The 23,909-nt window shown below is 46.6% G+C and overlaps 2 protein-coding genes across 2 annotated transcripts; both read right to left on the bottom strand.

The window, feature by feature from the left end:
* Positions 1 to 317: 317 nt before the first annotated feature.
* Positions 318 to 12,102, bottom strand: LOC123493985 (DNA topoisomerase 2-like). Its single transcript, XM_073498828.1, has 15 exons — positions 11,804 to 12,102; positions 10,372 to 10,546; positions 7,076 to 7,351; positions 6,771 to 6,941; positions 6,536 to 6,669; positions 5,305 to 5,470; positions 5,033 to 5,200; positions 4,770 to 4,956; positions 4,634 to 4,683; positions 4,189 to 4,551; positions 3,979 to 4,110; positions 1,773 to 1,847; positions 1,594 to 1,690; positions 1,096 to 1,506; positions 318 to 418 (listed from the first exon to the last, which is right to left on the bottom strand). Exons 1-15 carry the CDS (start codon positions 12,100 to 12,102, stop codon positions 318 to 320), a joined length of 2,805 nt encoding a protein of 934 aa, XP_073354929.1.
* LOC109734932 (DNA topoisomerase 2-like) lies at positions 11,993 to 17,616 on the bottom strand. The gene is made up of 14 exons (XM_073498829.1): positions 17,484 to 17,616; positions 16,009 to 16,091; positions 15,016 to 15,126; positions 14,768 to 14,923; positions 14,534 to 14,667; positions 14,283 to 14,448; positions 14,003 to 14,182; positions 13,738 to 13,924; positions 13,596 to 13,645; positions 13,155 to 13,517; positions 12,938 to 13,072; positions 12,764 to 12,838; positions 12,587 to 12,680; positions 11,993 to 12,496 (listed from the first exon to the last, which is right to left on the bottom strand). Exons 1-14 carry the CDS (start codon positions 17,614 to 17,616, stop codon positions 12,105 to 12,107), a joined length of 2,259 nt encoding a protein of 752 aa, XP_073354930.1. The 3' UTR covers positions 11,993 to 12,104.
* Positions 17,617 to 23,909: the final 6,293 nt, after the last annotated feature.

The raw sequence follows: 23,909 nt of genomic DNA on the forward strand, positions 1-23,909 counted from the left end.
TACTACGATGATAATTAAACACGAATACAAAATGTTCAACATTAAATGACCAGATGGTTCAACACTAGTACTCCCTCCGTCCCATAATGTAAGACGTTTTTTGACACTACACTAGTGTCAAAAAATGTCCTATATTATGGGACGGAGGGAGTACAACATAATAAAATACTACTACTACATAGATCCCTTAAACCACGTTGACTTTCGTATAGGGACCCAAGGCTGATTGGAACCCTATTCCAACCGTCTGCACTATATATAAAGTAGAGGAAGAACCGACGTCTTGATTTTTAGATCGCCCACGCCTCTTTGATTCATCAGTTCAACTTCTCGCAGCCGTCATCACCATTCCCATCTACAACCGCCATCTCCAAAGCCATCTCCGCCGCCATAGCCTCCATCTCCATTAGTTTAATCACTTGTAATCAAGAGTACATCGCAATCAACAAAATTGTAAGACTTCCAATCATTCATATTCATGAAAGTATTTTCAAAATGCTTACTGCTTGTGATTTATTCACGATGTGTGAGTAGTCCCCTCGGGCTAACGACGCACTATACCTTGAAATTTCACTCGATGCCTGAGCTACAAGAAGCCTGAGGTTTTAGTATCCTCAATAGTTATGCTTGGTTTGGTATGAGTTCTTGTGTTTCATTCTGGTACTTGTATGTATTTGACAACTTGAAAGTTAAAAATTAAAAATCTTTTTAGCATAAAAGAGTTATAGAATTGTGACACGATGCATGGGTGAACCATATACTCCTCCTAGGCTTGTGCGAAAACATGAGCATGTGCTAAGGCCAGCTGTGATACCACAGAACAAGCCTAGTATATGGCTCAAATGGGGTTCAATGGATGGGAAATCATTCTCACCCGAATATTTTGCTCAAAATATTTACCCGCACACGACATCCGAGGAGAAGAAAAGAGCGCCAAAGAGTAGCGATTGTTTGGCAAATCACACCACAGAACAGTCAGCGCCAAAAAGAGGCACCAGGAGTGTGACTAGATGGATGATCTATGTTTTAAGTTGACCACCGTGTCAAATGTCACAACTAGATGGAATTGAAAAAATGTAAATGGTGATACCAGACTCGCTGACCTTCTCGGTGCTATAGGCTGAGCAGAGCTGCCAGAGGGAAGAGGAGCCTCAGCATCTTCTGTTGCTGTTGAAGCGCTTGCAACCGTCTGTGGAACCAAGCCGCTCTTCTTGTTGAAGGAGTCACTCATCTTTCGCACCTTCTTCTCAGGAGAAGGATCACCGGAGTTGCTCTGAGCAGGCGCCCTCTTCCTGTTGGTAGTCTTCTTTGGCTTCTCGGCAGCAGGCTTTCTTCCACCGGTTTTATTTGCAACTTGCACTTCTTCGACGGTAAACTTCTTGTCCTCGTTCTCACTAGACAACTCGGTTAAGGGTGTCGTGGCCTTATTTGCCGGGCCTCTTTTGCTTGGCTCGTTCTTCCCCTTTTTTCCTTCCTGTTGTCCTTCTGTAGTCTCAGTCTTAATGGCTGCACAAACATAACATTGTAAGTGATCAGCTTAAACTTTTGTAAGAGATATGAATATTTTGCTGTGCATAAATACATGGCTATTACCACTATGTTCTGGAGGGGAGTCATCAAAATTATAAACAGCCAGACGATCTGTTAGTTCGAGCGCTTCGTCCTCATCATCTTCCATCGATGCACTTGCCTATGAAATTGTTAGTTTGACTTGTAAAAGCAACAAGGAAACTATAACACACACAGTAAGAAGGCTTGCTCGAGGACCCAACCTTGTTGGGTCGTTTCTTCTTTTGTGCTGCAGGCTTCGTTTCAAAATCTTCATTGTTGCTCCCAGCAAAATTTTCCTTGAAAAATTGATTGTTTTATCAGTAAAATTGTAAAAGAACAATATATACTGCCTGGTCCTCTGTAATTTAAGAAGTGTATCATTGGTGTTACTCTCTACCTTCTGAGGTTTCGCTGCAGTCTTCTTCTTTTTTTACGAAACGCAGTCGGAGCAGCTTCTCTTTTTCATTTATAAGAGGAAAGGTGTTACAAGTATTTGGTCGGAGCAGGCCGCTATACATCAACTATGCCAACAGCCGGCAACCCAGCAACATACATCAGCACATAATTCAGTCTGCTCTCGAGGTCTGTCCAAAAACAGCTGAATCCTATGACGCCCAGCCAGGTTCCATATCCTAAATTCATCAATCATCAAGTTGAAGACCGCACTGACGGTGGACGCCTTGCTTTGGAAAATCCGGGCATTCCTCTCACACCACGTGAACCACCAGATTGCCACTGCCAGACCACCCCAGCCCTTTGAGTTGGTCAGGTTAGCGTTCACCACGTTGGACTCCCACCAGTCAGCAAGGCTGGTTGTCGCCGCCGTCGGCGCAAGAGTGGTGGGAAGGTTGCAGCGGTTGAGCATCAGACTCCATAGAGCTTGGGTGTAGGAGCAGCGTGCTAGGAGGTGATCAGCACACTCGTCCGCCGCCCGGCAGAGAGAACAAATTGGGTCGTGCGGCCATCCTCTTTTCTGCAGGTTATCCGCTGTAAGACATTTTCCTAGGATCACAAGCCAGGCGAAAATTATGCATTTTAGCGGAGCATCAGCCGCCCATATGTGTCGCTGACCGGCGAGGCGAGTACACCCCTCGAACTGCACGGCATATGCAGTGGCCGAGGAGTAGGCGCCATTCGGCGTCCATCTCCAGATCACTGAGTCGGGAGTTCCCAGCAGCAGGTGCACATCAGCAACCGCCTGCCAGAGCTTTGTGTATTGGATAATAGCTGCTGGCGTAAGAGGGCGACGCAGGTGTCTGATCCAACGGCCATCTTGTAGGGCTTGGGACACCGTGAGGTTTTTGCGAGTGCAACAAGCAAATAGGTCCGGCGCTGCACAACTCAAGGATACCCCATTCAGCCAAGGCTCATACCAGAACTTAATCCTTTCCCCATTTCCGAGAACAAACTTGACGGATGCATTGAAGAGGTCGTTAAGTTTCTTGTCCACTGTCATAGGTAGGCATGCCCATGGCTTGTCCGGCTCGTTCCAGGATTGCCAAAGCCAGCGAAGGCGGAGTGCCATGCCTTGAGCTTGCATGTTGGAGATCCCAAGTCCCCCATACATCTTTGGCCGACACACAAGCTTCCAGCTCACCAAGCATTTGCCCCCAACGGCAACCTCCTTGCACTCCCAAAGAAAGCCCCTTCTTATTTTGTCAACAAGTTTATGTAACCAAATCGGTTGCGCCAGGGCAATCATCTGGAAAACCACCATCGCAGACAGGACCTGCTTGACAAGCATAAGCCGCCCGTCCAGGCCCAGGAGCCCAAGCTTCCAACAACGAACTTTGGATAGTATCTTGTCTATATATTCCTCATAATCAACCATCTTCAGTCTGGAGTCAGAAAGCGGCATTCCCAGGTACTTGCAAGGGAATTTTTTACAGGCATCCATTGAGGCACCCATAATCAACGACAAATTCAAGCCCTCACAGCGGATGGGTGTGAAAGAACTCTTTTCAAAATTTGTGTGTAAACCGGTCGCATTGCCAAAGAGTTGGAGCAGTTGCTTGATGGATGCAATTTCATAAGGGTCCGGGTTGATGAAGATTACAGCATCATCGGCATACAACGAGGTGCGAAAAGGCATGCGAGATGATCCAATAGGCTTGAGCACCTCGGCTTCAACAGCGGCACTGATGAAGGCAGAAAGGCAGTCCATCACAATGACAAAAAGCAGCGGGGACATAGGGTCTCCCTGCCGAAGGCCCTGCTGATGGTGAATTGAGTCTGTGAGTCTTCTTACGCTGTTTCTTATGCGCTGCTTTACACACCTTCTCGCCTATGGAGTATTTTGCTAGTCTACGTCTTGTCTCCTGTTCAGCTTCTTTTGCATCAAGCACCTGTATCATAATAAATGAGTGAGAAAACGTGAAACACACATAACATGGAGCAAAACTCTAAAAAGAAACATTGTTCAATTACATCCAGTTCCTTTTCAAGAGCAGCAGTCTTTTTAGGCGGGTTTTTTAGCGCTGCTTTACACACCTTCTCGCCAATGGAGTTTTTTGCCAGTCTACGTCTTGTCTCCTGTTCGGCTTCTTTTGCATCAAGCACCTGTATCAAAATAAATGACTGAGAAAACATGAAAGACAAATAACATGGAGCAAAACTGTAGAGAGAAGAACTGCTCACATCTAGTTCCTTTTCAAGAGCAGCAAGGTCTCTCAGCCAAAGAATTTCTGGAGTTGCTTTGCCCAGACTTTCAAGTTCGTCCTCTAATTTCTTCTGCCGTGCAACAAGCTCCTGTACCTTCTCCAGAGTCAAGGTACCAATTGGCATTGCGAGAAGATACTCGTAATCATTTTCTTCATCTACTTCTTTAGCAGTATTTTTTCTCTTTGGTAAAGGCTCATACCCCTTGTGTTTAAGCTCCAGGAATAGCTCTGACCTCTTTCTGTTGCTGACTACGATATCCCCGGAAATAACGGCAAGAATAAACCTCACTTGGTTCTTAGGCTTCAACAACTCTTTCCCAATATTTTCCAACATTACTTCCTGCACGGCATAAATATTAGTTAATGCGGCAGTTTGCACTCGAGCATCATCATGACAAAGGAAATGGTCAAACTGTACGTACCTTTCTTCTCCGATAGTATTCGAGCCTCAGTTTGAAGAACTCTGTAAGTACTGAAAAGGTAACATGACTTTAGATTCAAATCCGCAAAAAGGGTTTTGTAGTTCAATACAGGTCCATATTAGATAGAGATACTCACTGTCCTCTGGGGTGTCATATTTTCGAATTTTACCATCCGAGTCAAACAAGTGCATGTTTGTTGTTCCTATTGTGGTTGTCAGATTGAATTTCTTCTCGAGGCCTTCTTGCTTAGCAATGTTCATGTTTTGTTCACTCAAGAAAATGTCAAACTCCACATTCTCATAATTCCATCGCCACCGTATTTCCTGTAAATTGGTTGCAACTGACGAAAGTCAAAACATCTGAAACACAAGAGAATGAGCTATTTGTATGATTAACTACCTCTAGAAACGATGGACACATGGATTTAAGAAATTCTCTGTAATCCCGAGTCCAGCAGCGGATGGGAAGCTCGGTAATTTTAAGTTTCATGTCATCAACTTGCTCTATAACACCAGCAATTGTATATGTGGCAGCAGCTGCCTTTGAACTTGTCTTCTTCAAAGAGCCCTGTCATGTTATTAGCAGAAAATTTATATCAAAAACCAATTGTTGAATTAAGGAGCCAAATTGCGAGTTTAACAAAACCATGCTAGTAAAAGCATTTCACGGACCTTGAACCCCTTGTACCAAGGGTCCATTGGTACAACGGCCTCTTCATTTAGCAACCTTTTCAGATTAGCGATAATGTCTCTTGGATTGTAGTTTGGGACATAGCTGCTCGATCCAGTGCCAATGCCACTCCCATTGACCAAAACCATGGGAATGATTGGCATATACTCTTGGAAATACCCCAACAGGCCTTGGGTTGGATCGCAACTCCCTTGCACTTGTACTGACATGCAGCTATTCAACACCTCCACAACTGTCAAGCTCGGCGACGGTCAAAGGGCCAAGTTTTGGAGTAGTACGTGGTTAAGTGGAACAGCTCCTAAGGACATTGCCCCAAACCTCCACAAGCTTGCAAGGAGGAAAAATTCTTCTGTGGCTGCTGCTCTCCACCAAGGCCGCTGGATGAAAGGAATCGAACGTCTTAGCACCACTGAAGACCTGCTTTCTTTTATTGACCTTTAGCACCGGATTCAAGGGATTACTCTTTCGGATCATCCAGACGACATTGAATGGAAATGGAACGACAGCAAAACGCACACTGCTGCTTGCCTATGATGCCCAATTCATCGGAACCATTGCGAAGCCAGAGTTAAATGCCATTTGGAAAGCAAAGGTGGAGGGAAAAATCAAATTTTTTGCTTGGCTGCTAGCTCAAAATAGACTGCCAACTGCTGACCGTCTCTGTGCGAGAGGATGTGAACACAATGATACCTACTCCCTCTGCGATCAAACGATTGAGACTGCCGCCCACCTGATCAGTTCCTGCCCTTTTGCAAAGGAAGTGTGGCAGAAGATTATTGTCATGCTCCCTAACTGTCAGCTACAAACAACCTTGCCGTTCACCTCTACCACATCCTGGTGGAGAAGCTTTGCCTACGGGCAGCAAAACAAGGCAGCAGCTGCGCTTTACTTCGCCTGGAACATCTGGAATGAGCGAAACTGAAGAATCTTTCAAAACCTTTCTTCAACTGCTGATATAGTGGCTTGCTTAGTCAGGTCTGACTTAACATACCTGGACTTGGCTTTTTCGAGGCCTCTAGCTATGTAATTCTGTTCTTTTTCTCTTTTTGTCTGCCCTAGGGCTTCAGACTTCTCTCTTGTAAATTCCTAATATATAATGAAAAGGCAGAGCACCTGCCATTAGCCCTGAATAAAAGGCGACATATTTTTTAGTACACAAAAATCAACCAATTTGCAATCATGCGGGATGAGTGTTCGAAGAGATTATATTACCAACTGGGTTCGATTGACTTTCCAGATTTACTCAAATAATTGAGAAGAAGATCATCATCCTTTGGAAAAATTAAACGGGTGATAGGTTGCAATCTAGTGTAGATATACAAGGCTTCAGCAGCATCTTCGCCCCCCTGAAATGGATGATTGTAAGCAAGGAAAGAATCATGGGAACTTGTTAATTAGTAATTACAAGCAGGGTTTATGGTATTCGGCTCTCGCAAGGCTAACCCACCGAATTCCTGGTACCAAACTGCCCGCGGGGCTCCAAAAGAGGAATGTTGTTGCTGCCAACAAAATCTTGAGCCATGCGTATAAGCATAACTACCCATGCTATAGCCTGCTCAACATGGTCATCATGGTATGCTGATTGTTTTGACACAATATCACCAATAAAATGTGCCACCTGCAGTCAATCAAAGGCAACGTGTTTAGGACACGCGCACACACACCTTGGCACAAATTCGAAAACTCCTTAATTTCTTTAGAACCAATATATAAACTCTGCCACCTGCAGTCAATGAAAGGCATACGGCGCACCTTTATTTCTTTAACCAGATTCTTCTTGAAGGAGGAAAACAAAACCTTCATCTGCCCTGGTTTCAGGCCGTCGACCATTGAAGGAGGTGTCGACCGTTCGGGGTCCGCCTCTGGCTTCAAGAAGGGACTGAGGTCATGGTCGTAAAACATCGGCGAGGATCGCTCCGGCTCCGGCTCCGGCGAGTTCTTGGGCTGGGCGCTCGTGAGTTTCAGAATCCAGAATGGAGCGTGCTGCTCGTTTCCATTCCTCTTGAACGTGCAGCCGCGTGATATGCGCTGGGAGGCCGCGGGCCAATCGCGTGCGGTTAAGACGGATGCGTATCAATCAAGATTTCCCCGCGATGGTAACCAATCGTCCCGATTTCTGGTCTCCCGGGCCCAAAGGCCTGGTGATCTGAAGGTGCGTTTCTTTCTCATAAAAAAAATCTGAAGGTGCGCGTTTCTTTCTCAAAAAATAAAATACTACTGTAAATCTGAAGGTGCGTTTGCCCCTCCCAAAAAAATACTGAAGATGTGTATACATTCAGTAGGACTGCGATCGATCGACGTCACAAATCCCTTTTGGAGATGCTGACATACCAATTTTGTAGACATGCTTGCCACAGGAACGAGCATCCAGATTGCAATCATCGTCATCAACTCATCGTCCTACAAACAAAATGAGCAACAATTTTGATGTTGATCCGCGAGATTACTTCACGTCTTCGGGAACATGGTGAATTCTTAGTTAAGCTTGTGAGGCGTGAACAAAACGCTGTTAGTCACATTTTAGCGAACTTTGGTCGAATAAAGAAGCGCACTGCGATGTGGCTTTGTTCTGGGCCGGACGAGGTTCTGGACCTATGTAATGCAGACATGGCTGCCACTTAATTAATGAATTTCCCTTTTTCCTCGCAAAAAAAAAGAGCAACAGTTCTAAGAAGAGCAGACACGACTGTAAGACTTGCAGGCTTGCAACATCACTCGGATCAGTTCACGGCAAACACTTATTCTTTTGAAAAGTCTGGCAAATGTGGCGTTTCATTGATAAGTAGGGAGCAGTAGTCCAGTGCCGTGTTAAACGGCAAGGAAGAAAAATGAGAGAACGAGAAAAGGAGGTCCCCCTAAGGATCTCCAAACGGGCTAAGCGAACACTTAGTGATTGCAGCACACCAAATCCTTTTATGGAGCAGCAGCCATGCAAAAAAATTCGCACCTCGATGGCACCCAGGCTTTCCAGAATCCGGATCAGCGATTGCACAACGGAAACCTCCCTACCGCAGAACAGACCCTTGTATACTGGATCTCAAGTGGGCAATTAGGGCATGTAGTTTGCTCCACTGCCGAGAATGGTGGGCTGAGTATACTGGATCTCAAGTGTATGAACATTGCTTTGCTTGTGAAATGGTTGTGGAAGATGGGAACTAAAGAGAGCCTTTGGCAGCAAATCATGCAAAGTACTTCGTTCATAAATACGAAATGTTTTGGATATTTCAATAAAGATTGCATACAAACTGAAATGAGTGAACAAACACACTCAAAGATGTCTATATATATCCGATTCAGAAAAAAAGTTAAAACATCTTATATTAACCGAGGGAGTAATATGTTCTCGGGGAGCGAGCTCGAACCAGAGGACTCCTGTTTCCAGCAGGGTTTATGTATTTTTTTATTCCTGCTGCACTAGGGTAGTGGGTGATGGCAAGAAAACAAGATTCTGGGAAGATGGGTGGCTGGGAGATGTTCCTTGGCCACCAAATTTAGAAATTTATAATGATATTTGCACCAGAGTGGCAGCCACTGTCGAATGGAGTATTTCATCTCTGCGGGTTTTGATTGTCTTAACTTCCGCAAAATTCTCACTGGCGCAAATTTAATATGTGGGAGAAGCTTAGAAGTATGTGTTCTGGGATTACTCTGTCTGATCAACTTGACACACTAACGTGGATGTTGGACTCTTAAGGATTTCTCAGTTACCACCTTTTATGGAATGCTTAAATGGAACGGCCTTGGATTAACCATAAATTCTTATGGAAATTCAAATTGTTCACTAAAATCAGTGTTCTTGTGGCTGTTGTTGAAAAGAAGTGTGGGTACCAAACATGTGCTTCACGGGAGAGGATGGAAGAGAAAAGACGATCTGCGTGAATTTTGTGGAGATAAAGAAATAGTAAATGAGTGATCATATGTTTTTTTTCTTTATTCCATGTGTAATTTGGCGTGGAATGTGGCCTGTTACGCCTTAAATTTTCCAAGGAAACCTTGCTCTATGAGTAATCTTTTCGATGATTGGTTACTGGTTTTGCTAATTCCCGTTGACTGGTGATATGGGTATATATGTAGTTGTTTGGTCGATCTGGAAAATGCAAGATGATGCTTGTTTCGGAAACATACACATTTCTAATCTTGTACTCCCTCTCTCCCAAAATAAGTGTCATTGATGTAGTACAACTTTGTACTAAATCAGCGACACTTATTTTGCGACAGAGGGAGTAGTCTTACTAACAGGTTTCAGTATTGGATTTCTGCTTGGTCTATGGTACAGGTCAAGGAAGGCCGACGCAAAGCTCTCAGCTGGGAAGACATTGTAGGCGCAACAATCAAATGAAGTTTACCAAGTGGGCTTGGGGGTGGAAGCACCAGCCGCTGCCCAGAAATTCCCGATATGATCCCTCCCTATAATACCTTCTCCTCTCTGGCAAACCACATCAATGGCGCCATCGATGTTAATCTTAATCCAGCCCGGTTCAGGTGGGCTCCATTTGATTTCTACTCCCTCCGTCCTATAATATAAGATGTTTTCGCAAGCTAAAACAGCTTGCAAAAACATCTTATATTGTGGGGCAGAGGTAGTACATCTCAAGTGGACTCCCCCCCTCCCCTCGCGTCGCCCCTGCTCGGGCGATTCGGGGGCCCCAAACCCTAGCTCCGCCGCCTCCCCTTTCTTCTCCCCTCCTCCTCGCCGCCGCCTGAGGCCGCCGCCGGGCAAGCCCGGGGTGTCGCCGAGGAAGGTGGCGGCGGGGCCCTGGCGCCCCTGCCTCTGCTGCGGGGGGCCGTGTTCCCTAGGGCGGCGGCCCTGGTCGGAGAGGCGTCACCGGCCCGGCGGCAGGCGGTGGTGCGGGCGTGGGCCGGCGTTCCTGGCCGTGTGGATGGCGGGTGCCCCGATGGACGGGAGCCCTGGCGGCTCGCGGTGGCGCCAGATCTGGCCGCCCCTGCCCCCCTGTTTCGAGTGCTACGCCCCGGCCAGATCTGCCCGGCTCCTTTGCGGGCCGCCGGATCTTGCGTCGTGGAGGTGGTGGAGGCGAGGATTCGCAGACCGGGAGAAATTCCAGGCCGGCCTCGTCGGTCTTGGCGGCGGCGACGCTCGTGGCGCCGTTCCCCTCCCTGGAGGCGCCGTTCAGGTCAGATCCGTCGCCCCCCATCCCTCTAGTCTCCCGGGTGAAAACCTCAACTCTGTTGGGCGGCGGCGGCGCCCTCGGCGTCGCGTCCTTCCTGAAGGCGCCGTTTTTGGGAGCTAGGTGGGCAGTGGGCTCCTCGGCGAAGTGATGGGTGTGTAGCGGCGGCAGTAGCTGGTCTTCTTTGTCGGCGGCGAGTTCGTCAGCGGCTCAACGCCTACAGGGACACTGTGCTACTGCTCCTCCGTCCGTCCCGGCAGTTCTTCCTCATCCGTGTCCAGTCCGTGGGTGTTGGGTGGTGCTCTGCTCCTTGAGATCATTTCGTGGCTAGTCGGGTGAGCTAGGTTCCTTTCCAAATGCAGTCTGCCGGTGTCTTTCCTCCCAGGTTCTAGGGTGAACTGCTACACTGTCAACGGTTCGGCGCCTTCGAGCCAGGCGAGGAGACAGGGGTCTTCTTTGACAGTGGAGCTGGGAGGACATGGCAATCCGGGGCCGCTGGTGATTTGGCGACGGCGTGCCCTTCCTCGCCGTCCGTAATGCTGCTCCTGTGCTGACATTCTCCTTCTCCCTGGTGATTTGTATGCGATTGAGGACCTACATATCCCCGTGCTGCGTGCTTCCTTGTTCGATCCTTTAGCTGGGTGTGTGTGCGGCTTGTGTGCTGTTGTCCAGCGCCTCTGTATCTTGTCATTTTTTCGCTTTCTTGTGTTGGTTTCGAGTTTGTAATCCTGGCCGGTTGATGGCTTTGTTAATTCAAAGCCGGGCTCTTCTGGAGCCTTCGTTCTAAAAAAAAAAGTACATCTCAAGTGATCGCACAATCTCGTCTATAATTATCAGACTTGTGTGGCTGGCATTGGGCCTATATATGTTTCATTAGCTGATCCTGGTGTTTCCTCCCTACTGTTTCATGTTTGTTTTAAATTTTAGCTTTTGAACTTTTGCGTGCTATCCAGTTTGTAGTAATAGAAAATGGGGGGCCACCCCTTTTGCTCAAAAGGTAAAAATAGAAGTGGACTAGTAATCATATATGGTTAAGTGCTGCTGCTGACAGTGCTGAGACACAACTCAAGCCGGGAGAGCAGCACGTCTCAAGCAAATCACTAACCGAAGGAGCACAAGACGCATCACTGCTTAAAATCAGGATATACGCTTTGCGTGCACGCACACAACGAAGAACATCCAGGGGGAAAATAAAAATAAGAAACACGAAGAGTTTACGACTAGATGGATGATCTAACCAACGTGTCAAATTTCACAAGTAGATGGATTTGAGAATTAGCTAAAAAAAATCTCAGAAACTAGACATTATTTTCAATCGATTTAGATTGGTTACGCCTTCCCGTGCCTTGCTGACCTTCTCGGTGCTACAGGCTGAGCAGAGCTGCCGGAGGGAAGAGGAGCCTCAGCGTCTTCTGTTGCGGTTGAAGCGCTCGCAACTCTCTGCGCAACCGAGCCACTCTTCTTTCGCACCTTCTTCTCAGGAGAAGGAGCACTGGACTTGCTCTGACCAGACGCCCTCTTCCTGATGGTAGTCTTCCTTGGCTTCTTTGCAGCAGGCTCTGGTCCACTGCTGTTCTTCTCAACTTGCACTTCTTCCACGGCAAACTTGTCCTCGTTCTCACCAGACAACTCGGTTAAGGGTGCCATGGCCATCTTCACCGCACCTCTTTTGCTTGGCCCGTTTCTCTCTTTCTTTCCTTCATGGTGTCCTTTTGTAGTCTCAGTTTTAATGGCTGCACAAACACAACATTGCAAGAGATCAGCTTAAACTTTTTGTAAGAGATATGAACATTTTGAGGTGCACAAACACAACATAGTGCATGGGTATTACTATTACCACTATTTTGAGAGATGCTTTTCTTCTCAATTTGTGCTTCTTCCACGGTAAACTTCTTGTCCTCGCTCTTGTGGATGGGCACTGCTATGTCTTCACCAGACAAGTCGGTTAAGGGTGCCACGGCCTTCTTTGTTGTGCCTCTTTTGCTTGGCTCGTTCCTCCCTTTCTTTCCTTTCTTATTATGTTCTTTTGTAGTCTCAGTTTCCATGGCTGCACAAGTGGTCACGCCATCAGCTTAAACTTTTGTAAGAGATGGACATTTCAAGTGCACAAACACACAAAATTGTACACAGGCATTACCACTAAGTTCTGAGGACACGCCAAAACTATAAACATCGAGACGATTTTTTAGTTCCAATGCTTCGTCCTCACCATCCCTCGCCAGTGAACTTGCCTATGAAATTGTTAAAACTGACTTGTAAAAGCAACAAATCAACTATGACACGCACAGTAAGAACGCTTGCTCGAGGACCAAACCTTCTGGCGTGGTTTCTTCTTTTGTGCTGCAGGTTTCGTTTCAAAATCATCGTCGTCGTTCCCAACCAAATTTGTCTCAAAAAGTAAGATTATTTTATCAGTTAAAGAGCAACATATACTGTCTAGTCCTCTCCTCTGTAACTTGAGAACTTTATCACTTGTGTTACTCTGTACCTTCTGAGATTTGGCTGCAGTCTTATTAGGCCGTCGTCTCTTGGGTGCGGCTTTAGACGCCTTCTCGTCTTTGAAGTAATTTTCCCGCTTACGTCTTGTCTCCTCCTGTTCAGCTTGAAATTTTGCATCAAGCACCTGTATCAAAATCAATGAGTCGGAAGAACGGAGAAACAAATAACATCGATCAAAACACTAGAGAGAAACATTGTTTAATTACATCCAGTTCCTTTTCAAGAGCATCAAGGTCTCTCAGCCAAAGAATTTCCGGAGTTGCTTTGCCTAGAAATTCATGTTCGTCCTCTAATTTCTTCTGTTCTGCAAGGAGCTCCTGTACTTTCTCCAGTGTCAAGTTACCAATCGGCATTGCGAGAAGGTACTCATAATTACTTTCCTCGTCTACTTCATTAGCTACAACTTTTTTCTGTGGGAAAGGTTGATAGCCCTTCTGCTTAAGCTCCAGGAATAGCTCTGCCCTCTTCCTGTTATTGACCACGATGTCCCCGGAAATAACAGCAAGAATAAACCTCACTTGGTTCTTAGGCTTCAACAACTCTTTCCCAATATTTTTCAACATTACTGCCTGCACAGCATAAATTAGTTAATGTGCCAGTCTGCACTTTATCGTCATCATCATCATGAAGGAAAGGTCAAGATGTACCTTTCTTCTCCAATAGTATTCGAGCCTCAGTTTAAAGAACTCTTTAAGTACTGAAAAAGGTGCAATGATTTTAGATTCAAATCCATAGGAAGAGAACTGGTTTGCAGTTCAATACAGGTCCATATTACATGAAGATACTCACTGTCCTCTGGGGTGTTATATTTTCGAATTTTTCCATCCGAGTCGAGCAAGTGCATGTTTGTTGTTTCTATTGTGGTTGTCAGCTTGAATTTCTTCTCAAGGCCTTCTCGCGTAGCAACATTCATGTTTTGCTCACTCAAGATAACCTCAAACTCCACACTTGCATGATCGCATCGTGATTGGCATTCCTGTAAATTGGTTGCAATTGAAGAAAATCAAAACATCTGAAACCCGAGGGAAGGGACTATTTGTGTAATTAACTATACCTCTAGAAACGTTGGTTCTTTCCAAACATGTATGGATTCAAGAAACTCTTTGTAATCGTTAGTCCAGCAGCGGATGGGAAGCTCAGTAATTCTAAGCTTGGTGTCATCAACCTTCTCTATAACACCACTGATGGTATATGTGGCACCCGCTGCCTTTGACCTTGTCTTCTTCACAGAGCCCTTGTTATGAACAGAAAAAATGCATCAAAAAGCAATTGGTAAATTAAGGAACCAAACTGTCAATGTAACCGAACTATGCTAGTAAAAGCATTCCACTGACCTTGAAACCCTTGTACCAAGGTTCCATTGGTACGACAGCCTCTTCATTTAGCAACCTTTTCAGATTAGCGATAATGTCCCTTGGATTGTAGTTTGGGACATAGCTGCTCGATCCAGTGCCAATGCCACTCCCATTGACCAAAACCATGGGAATGATTGGCATATACCTGAAGAAAAGGTGGCATATTACAGGACCGCAAAACCAATCCATTCGAAATCTTGCATGATGAGTGTTAGAATAGATATTATTACCAACTGGGTTCAATTGACTTTCCAGCTTCAGTCAAGTAGTTGAGCAGAGCATCGTCGTCCTTCGGAAAAATTAAACGGGCGATAGGTTGTAATCTGGTGTAGATGAACAAGGCTTCAGCAGCATCTTCGCCCCCCTGAAATGAACGATTGCAACACGCAGAGAAGCATCAGAAGTGATTAACTAATTACAAACAGGGTGATAAGGTACTCTGCATTTATACAAAACTAACCCACCGAATTCCTGGTACCATACTGCCCGCGGGGCTCCAAAAGGTTAATGTTATTGGCGCCAACAAAATCTTGAGCCATTCGTATGATCACGCATGCCAGACTCTGCTCACCGTGGGTGTATGCCGAGTGTTTTGACACATAACTAATAAAATCTGCCACCTGTATGTAATCAATAAGAGGCGACGAATTTAGGATACAAATTCAAGAACTCCTTGGCACAAATTCAAGAACTCCTTTGGCACACAACAGACCTTGGTTTCTTTAACCAGATTCTTCTTGAAGGAGCAGAACAAAACCTTCCTCTGCCCTGGCTTAAGGCCGTCCACCATTGAAGGAGGCGTCCGTGGCGGCGGCTGGCGGCGCTTGTGAGTATTTCAGAATGCAGGATCGAGAGCGGTGCGCGTTCCCAGTCCTCTTGAACGAGCAGTCGCGTGATTTACGCTAGCAGGCCACGTTCAAAATGGCGCACGGTTAGGTCGGACTCGGATGCATATCAATCACGATTTCGTCGCGATGGTAACCAATCGTCCCGATTTCTGGTCCCGCGGGTCCAAATGTGGAACGTGGGTCAGACGACCGTTCAGTACCTGGAAGCTGGAACAGGGGAGAGAGCTCCTCGTTGACGCTCGTTTTTTTGTTGTTGTTGTTGTTGAGAAATGCTCGTGTGCGTCAACTTTTTTTTTTTGAGTGGTCTTCTGCGTCAACTTTTTATTTTTGGAAGCCTACGCGAATGGACCGACCCACCTTGCCCACGACGCAGTTTCTTATATTTTTCCACTTCGTGTTTTTAGTCCGTTTTTCACCGAAAACCAGCTATTGTTTTCTAGAAGATAGACATTTTTCTAACCTATTAAAAATAGAATATATTTTCAAAGAAAATCAGTATATGTTCTATAAAAGTATAGTTTATATTAAAAAAATCAGCGTGCGTTAAAAATTATTCAATGTTTATACCAAAATTGTTCATCATATATAAAAACATTCAGTGTGTGCTTTGAGAAATGTTTTCCGTATGCTAAAAAGGGGTTGAATTATGAATCTAGACGGTGAGAAGGTATGGATATCAATATGGTGTATTACTTACCTGTCGAATTTCGTACTAGAGAAGTTAATATGGTGTATTACTTACCTGTCGAATTTCATACTAGAGAAGAACGGGAGGTAGCTCAGGTGGATTTTGGCCCTAAGAACGCCATCTTCGAGAAGTCAAAAGAACCGGTGAAACAAAACTAGAGCCATTGTACCTCAAAGATCATATTAATGGATCGCCGGTTGCTAGGATGCTCGTTCATGATGATGCCGTAGTAAATCTTATACCCTGCTCGATCTTCAAAAAAATTGGGTTAGATGATGAGGCATTAATTCTGACACTTCGAGGAGACCCCATGACTGCGACAAGGACATTTGAGATTAGGCAGGAGGAGCAGGCATGACGTCGGTGCCCAAGAGGTGGTCGATTGTGACGCCCGGATAATTAAGCTACAATAACCTATGCTAATCATGCCACGTCACCTCTGTTGGAGTTGCTAATCTCGCGTTAGTTCAAAAAACCGATTCAAAATCCAAATTCAAAAACAAGCCAAACGATAAAAGTTTTTAAAAAATTAAACTTAAATGTTCGGGTTGTGCCAAATAATGCATAGGTAATTATGGCGGAGAAACCACACCTTTATAAAATATTAAAATACTCTAAAATGAGTAAAACAGGGGCTAAATCAATTATTTAAATGCTTTTAGGATAGTAAATGAATACAAACTAATTAATTAATGTGCCAAATTATTTGTGGCAGTGGTATGTTTTGAAACACTATTTTAGGTGCTACTGTGGTATTTTATAAAACTAAGTTTATTAGAATATAAACAGAAAACAGTAAAAGACAATAAACAAAAGAAAAATCAAAACTAAAACAAAAGACAAAAGGCCCCCCCGGGCGTTCGGCCCAACTGGGCATCCAGGCCACCGGCCGGCCCAACTAGCCACCGTCCCCTTCCTCCTGTTCATAGGGGGGGGGGGGGATCGTGGCAGAGATCCCCCGGCTGTGGTCGGGGCATGTCGCCGTGGCGGCCATCCTCGCCTCCCCGACGACTACAAGAGCCCCCAGACGCCCTCGTCCCCTGGATCAAACCCTAGCGCCATTCCCTCCTTCCCCGCTCACTTTTCTTCTCCCCTGCGCACACCCGAGCACCTCGTCGCCATGGCCGTCGTCGATTCACGCGCCCACCGTCGACCTCGGGCCCAAGGACCTTGTCCAGAAGAACCGGCACCGTCTGCTACATCGCATATGCTGACCAGGTCGAGTTGGGATCCCCATCAACGAGCGCATCATCGTCTTCTTCCTCTGCCCGTCGGCAATCTCCTTCGATCCGCTGCCGTTCGTCCACCCCAGCGTCCACGAGCCGTCCGCACGACCTTAGGGTGAGCGCCACAGAAAAAGCCCCCTATTTCCTATTCGATTCCACCCCGTAGTTGCTATCCCACCTGTAGCCGACCCCGTTGTTCGCCTTGGCCGCTAGCTTGACCGTGTCGAGCTCGGCGAGCCTCGAGCGCCTCTGCCTCGTGCTCTCGCATGCCTATGGCCGTCGTCGTTCCGCCGTGGTCGCGCGCTCGCCGCGCCCGCACACGCCCGTGGCTGCGCTCCCGCGAGCCCCTGCCAGTCGGCCGTGTTCCCCGTGCACGCCTACCCCTGCCGCTGCTTGCTACTGCTACTGTGCTGCCTACCGCTGCTCTGTTGGCCGCGTAGCTGCTGCTGCTGGCTGCGCTGCTGTACTGCCGCTGCTGCTATATTGCTTAGCTGCTTAGTTCCTGCCGCTTTAGCTGCTGCCGAGCGTTTCTTGCTGCTGCTAATGGACATGGCCGTGGCTATGCTATGTGTGTGGGTGTGCACAACCATCACTGGCCGGCCGTGCAATTAGATTAGGGACTAATTAGTAGTACTAGCTAGGTTAGTTACTACACTATGACATAGGGCCCCACTGTTAATTAAAGAAAATGACTAATCTAATTAAGCTAGAGAAAATGACAAGTGGGACCCACAACACTATTCACCTTTTGACCAGTCAACTTTTGACTGGGTCAACTCAGTCAATGACCCCACCTACCAGCCTGATATGCAACACCCTAGGTACATTTCTGTGTACCCATAGCAATTTAACATTTAATTTTCAAATTAAAACAATTTAGAAAATGATTTAAAACTTTGATAAATCATAGAAAATAAACCGTACCTCGGATGGGAAAACTTTATAAATGAAAGTTGCTCAGAACGACGAGACGAATCCAGATACGCAGCTCGTTTGTCCGCCACACATCCCTAGCATAGCGAACACACAACTTTCCCCCTCCGGTTCATCTGTCCGAAAACGCGAAACACCGGTAATACTTTCCCGGATGTTTCCCCCCTTTGCCGATATCACCTACTACCGCGTTAGGGCACATCTAGCACCGCGTTTGTCTTGTTATGCTTTGTGATGCTTCGATTGCTCTGTTATTTATTGTGTTCCCCTTCGATACTTCTTTCCGGTAGACCCTGAGACCGATGCCGATACCCCTGGGCTCGACTACATCGACGACGAACCCTTCTTGCCAGAGCAACCAGGCAAGCCCCCCTTGATCACCAGATATCGCCTATTCTTCTCTATACTGCTTGCATTAGAGTAGTGTAGCATGTTACTGCTTTCGGTTAATCCTATTCTGTTGCATAGCCTGTCATTGTTGCTACAGTTGTTACCCTTACCTGCTATCCTACTGCTTAGTATAGGATGCTAGTGTTCCATCAGTGGCCCTACACTCTTGTCCGTCTGCCATGCTATACTACTGGGTCGTGATCACTTCGGGAGGTGATCACGGGTATATACTATATACTTTATATACATGACACATGTGGTGACTAAAGTCGGGTCGGCTCGTTGAGTACCCGCAAGTGATTCTGATGAGGGGGCTGAAAGGACAGGTGGCTCCATCCCGGTAGAGGTGGGCCTGGGTTCCTGACGGCCCCCGACTGTTACTTTATGGCGGAGCGACAGAGCAGGTTGAGACCACCTAGGAGAGAGGTGGGCCTGGCCCTGGTCGGCGTTCGCGGATACTTAACACGCTTAATGAGATCTTGGTATTTGATCTGAGTCTGGCCATTTGGTCTATACGCACTAACCAGCTACGCGGGAACAGTTATGGGCACTCGACGTCGTGGTATCAGCCGAAGCTCTTCTTGACGTCAGCGATGGAGCGGCGCGCGCCGGATTGGACTGGAACGCCTGCTAGGCTAGGTGAAAGTGCAAGTATCACTTAGATTATATTTTGGTGTGATGACAATGTGGTTAGTGGAACTAATGTTGGTTGCTAAAGTTATCTCAGGACTTTGGTTCCAAGGTGTCCATTGATGGAGATGTGCGACCCCCCAGTCCAAAAAGATCAAAGGCGTGGTTACCGGCGACTCGAAGGTTTTTCGTTTTGGTTCGATTTGAGTCGTAGGTAAAACCGCACTATCAAGAGGGGTCTTCGTGGAATTAGTGTCGTGTGGGAATGCCTCCAAGACAGATACACCAGCCCTCCTACACCTCCTCAGATATTCCACTTGTTGTGTGCTTTGCCGTGGTGTCCTGTGATGTTTCATCAGAAATCTTCTGGACACCCCGTGTGCACGGGGTCTCTGACCCCCGTGCGCACGGGGTAGTCAGAATATTTCTGGACACCCCATGCGCACGGGGCTGACTTGGCCCGTGCGCACGGGGTACCTCAAAACTCACTGGACACCCCGTGCGCACGGGGCTGACTTGGCCCGTGCGCACGGGGTCCAACGGGCAGAAATCCCCTCCCGGCCAAGAACCCTATAAAAGCCCCCTTCTTCCTCCTCCATCCCCAACCCTAATGTCTTGTTGAGCTCCTCCATTGCTACACCCCATTTTGCTCACTACTCTCAATCCCTCCACCCAATCTTGTTGAAACTTTGGGGATTGGGAGAGCAAGACCCGATCTACACTTTGACCAAACCAAATCGCATTCCCCGCAACATTCATCCACCATGACTTGTTACTCTTGGAGCTTGGGCTCCTAGGCGGTTAGAGGTTCCTCCGGAAGCTTCCTTGCTTGTGGTGTGCTCCGGAGAAGTTTGTAAAGGTGTGGTGGTCGCCTTCAAGACCAACCCCGAGTGATTCGAGGCTCATCCGTTGGGGGTGACTCGAAGGAGATTACGGTGAGCCTTCGGTGGCGTTCCGCAAGCTTTGGCTCCGGCACCGCTCCAAACGGAGAGTAGCTCTTCCCCAAGGAAGAGTGAACTTCGGGATAAAATCCGCGTCCTCGTCTCACTTGTGGTTAATCCTTTCCCGCACTTTACTTAGCCTTGTATGCTTGTTGGCTTGCTAATTAGTTTGTTGCCTAGCATATTTAGCTTAGAGCTTGCTTGTCATATAGGTTGTGTTCACCTAGTTACATATCTAGTGAACCCTTTTTATCCGCTAAGCCTTAAAATTGACAAGAAAGAGTAAAATTTGTAGTCTCCTACTCACCCCCCCCCTAGTCGACCGTATCGATCCTTTCAATTGGTATCAGAGCCTCGTGCTCTAATATAAGGTTTTACAACCTTAGAGGATATGGTCGATCTAGGGAATGAGGGAGGTGACGCACCACTTGCGGAGGATGGTCAAAACCTACCCCCCGCCGCGGCCGACGCACTTGTTGCTTCGGCCGTTGCTCCCGTCGCCCCCATTAACACCCGGGTGCCCCGTTGACCGCGGCTGATATTCTTTCAATGTTTGCGGACCTCAAAACTTCTATGTTGAAAGAAGTTTGCTCCTCGGTCAAGGAGGAAATTGATGCTCGCTTAAAGCCCTCGACATCCGCCTCAAACTCATTTTATCCAAATGCGGTTCATGATGCGGATGATTCGAGAGAACCTCTTGCATCCCCGGCTCGCACTCAAGTTCCCAAGTACAATGCCATGGAACCCTTTTACTCACCACAACCCTTGCAGCACCCTCGCATTAATCCAGTGGGGCCTCCGCCCCCTTTGAAAGCTAACGTGTTTGCTAAGTGGAAGCTAGATATGGAGTCTCATATTCGCAGTGCATCTACACAACTATGGTGGATTGTGGTCAACGGTTTCAACCCCAAGGATCCCATGAATCTCACTCCAAGAGAAGCAGTTGATGATCAACTCAATGCTACCGCCCACCACATGTTGCGCACCGCGGTAACCGATGACTATAGTGACTCCATTGCTCTACTCAAGACCGCCAAGGAAATTTGGGATTGCCTTGAGGAGGCCCTCGAAGGTGATGAAGAAATTCGAAGATCTCGGTTGGCTTTGCTCAAGCAAGAAGTCAACCTATTTGTGAGAAATGAGGGTGAGTCCGCGGAAGAGGTATATCGAAGGTTGAAGTCTCTTGTGCTCAATTTGAGAACCTTTGGGTGCACTTGGGCAAATGATGATTTCATTAAGGATAAGTTCATTGATGCTATGGTTCTCACGGAACATACCATGGTGATGATGATACATCAACGCCCGGACTATCAAAAGTTGACCGCGGCACAAGTTGTATCCACTTTCTCAACTCATGTTCTTTTGGAGACCAAGTCCAAGAAGACCTTTGCCATAGCTCAAGCCACCAAGAACTCAAATCTTGCATTGAAGGCCAAGAAAGTAGTTGCCCAACCCTCAAGGGATGAAGAAGTTGTTGAAGAGACTTGTGAGGAAGATGTTGACACCTCATGCCCGGCAAATGACTTTGCGGAAGACTTGGCTCTCTTGGTCAAGAAATATTCCGGGACCATGGCAAACAAAGGGAAGAATCTGCAAGGAAGATCGTTTGGACGAAGAAAATGCTACAATTGTGATAGCCCAAGACATTTTGTGCACGATTGTCCTTATGAGAGACGTGAAGACAAGTCCGAGAAGCTTGTGCTCAAGAAGAAGAAGTTCACCAAGTTTTCCAAGAGGAAAGATGACAAGGCTCTTGTTCATGAGGAGTACATGTCCGGAGATGAAGATGACGGTCATGATGATCATGTGGGCACAGCCGCCATTGCCATGCATGCCACTACCTCCTCCTCCACCACCGGCCTCTTCGACTCTCCCAACGAGGACAAGCCGTTCACTCATCATTGCCTCATGGCCAAAGAGGTAAAAACAAAGTCCAAATCTCAAAAACCCTTCATCCACACTCCCAATGTTTCATGTGAGATAGTGGAGGATGAGTGTGATGATGGTGTGGATAATGATGAGGAATCCTTGATGGCTTTCATGAAAACTCTTCATGGTGAAGCTCGTGCTCGTTTTAGCGATCTCCTTAAATCACTCGCCGAACGCGATGATTTTATTGAGAACGTTGAAAACCTCCTCATAGAGGAAAAAGAGAGAGTCGAACTCCTTGAGCACGAGCTACATGAAGAGAGTGTCATGAGAGCATCACTTGAGGAAGCTTTGTCTTCTCATAAAATTGACTTCGTCAAAACCGATGATGCGTTGCAACTTGCTCTTGAGAACAACGATGCCCTTAAAGTAAGGGTTGAAAAGCTTCTAGTTGATCACACGAGACTTGTTGAGGAACATGAGCTCCTTGTGACTAGTTCCAAGGTTGTCAAAGGTGACCTCATTGCCCTCACCGAGTCTTATGCTCAACTTAAAGCTACAACCATTAAGGCTCTTACTTCCGTCCCTCATATTGATTTAAATGATGAATCTTGTACGGCTAACTTTGCTCATGATTGCACCTCTCTCCAAGAGGAGAATAAGAAGTTAAAAGCCCAAATTGAGAAAGGGCTTGTGTCGTGCATTCAAGGGGAGAAAAACCTCAATGACCTCCTGAGCAACCAAAAGGAGTGTGTTGCCAAGGAGGGAATTGGGTTTGACCCCTCTTCTAAGAAGAAGAAGACCAAGAAGAAGAGCCACAAGAAGAAGATCGGTCCTACTTCTCCTCCCCAACAAAAGATAGCATTTGTTCATGAAGGACACAAGGAGAAGGAGAAGGAAAAAGGGAATGTCGGGGATGGCAAGGTTATTAGGGACAAGGCCATTCCCAAAGAGTTTGCCGGCAAGAACAACCCATCTTATGTCCTCATGAGAGGAGATGATGGTCATACCTTTGCTAAATTTGTTGGCACTAACTATGATGATTATGCTTGGACTATTTGGGTTCCTAAGACCCTTGTTGCTAACTCTCTAGGACCCATTGCAAAATGGGGACCTAAAATCAAAGCTTGATTCTTGTAGGACTATACCTCCGGTGGAACACAATGGGTGATCGATAGTGGTTGCACCAATCATATGACCGGAGAGAGGGAGATGCTTGTGGAGTTCATTGATTCGCTCAAGGCCACTTCAAACATCTCTTTTGGTGACAATAGCAAGGGCAAGGTATTGGGTTTGGGCAAGGTGGTAATCTCTAGTGATGCATCACTTAAGAATGTCATGCTTGTTCAATCCCTTCACTACAATTTACTTTCTACGATTCAATTGGCACGTGCCGGTTATGATTCTCATTTCGGTGAATTTCATGTGACCGTCTTTAAGGGAAGCAATCTCAAAGTGGTCTTTGTTGGGCATGTTGAAGACAACCTTTACGTGGTTGATTTCTCAAATGAGAAAACTTATCTTGCAACATGTCTAATGGCCAAGGCCGACGTGGGGTGGCTTTGGCACCGTCGGCTAGCACACGTTGGCATGAGAAATTTACAAGCTCTCTTAAAGGGGGAGCACATCCTTGGACTAACCAATGTGTCTTTTGCCAAAGATCGTCCTTGTAGTGCTTGCATTGCCGAAAAACTTCATGAAAAAGCTCATAAGGTGTCGACTATCATTACCACTTTGAGGCCTCTCGAGCTCATTCACTTGGATCTCTTTGGGCCTCCATCTTATGATAGTTTGGGAGGGAGGAGGTATTGCCTTGTCATTGTCGATGACTATACAAGATATACATGGGTGTTCTTTCTCAAGACTAAAGATGAAACTCAAGACACCTTCATCAACTTTGCCAAAGAAGCTCAACGTCAACATAATTGTGAGATCAAGGCAATTCGAAGTGACAACGACACCGAGTTCAAAAATTACACTATGAACGAGTTCTTGAGCGATGAGGGGATCAAGCATCAATATGCCGCGCCATACACTCCCGAACAAAATGGTGTTGCGGAAAGGAAGAACCGGACTCTCAT

The sequence above is a fragment of the Aegilops tauschii genome, chromosome 5, assembly GCF_002575655.3.
Source record: "Aegilops tauschii subsp. strangulata cultivar AL8/78 chromosome 5, Aet v6.0, whole genome shotgun sequence".
In the NCBI taxonomy this organism is placed as follows: domain Eukaryota; kingdom Viridiplantae; phylum Streptophyta; class Magnoliopsida; order Poales; family Poaceae; genus Aegilops; species Aegilops tauschii.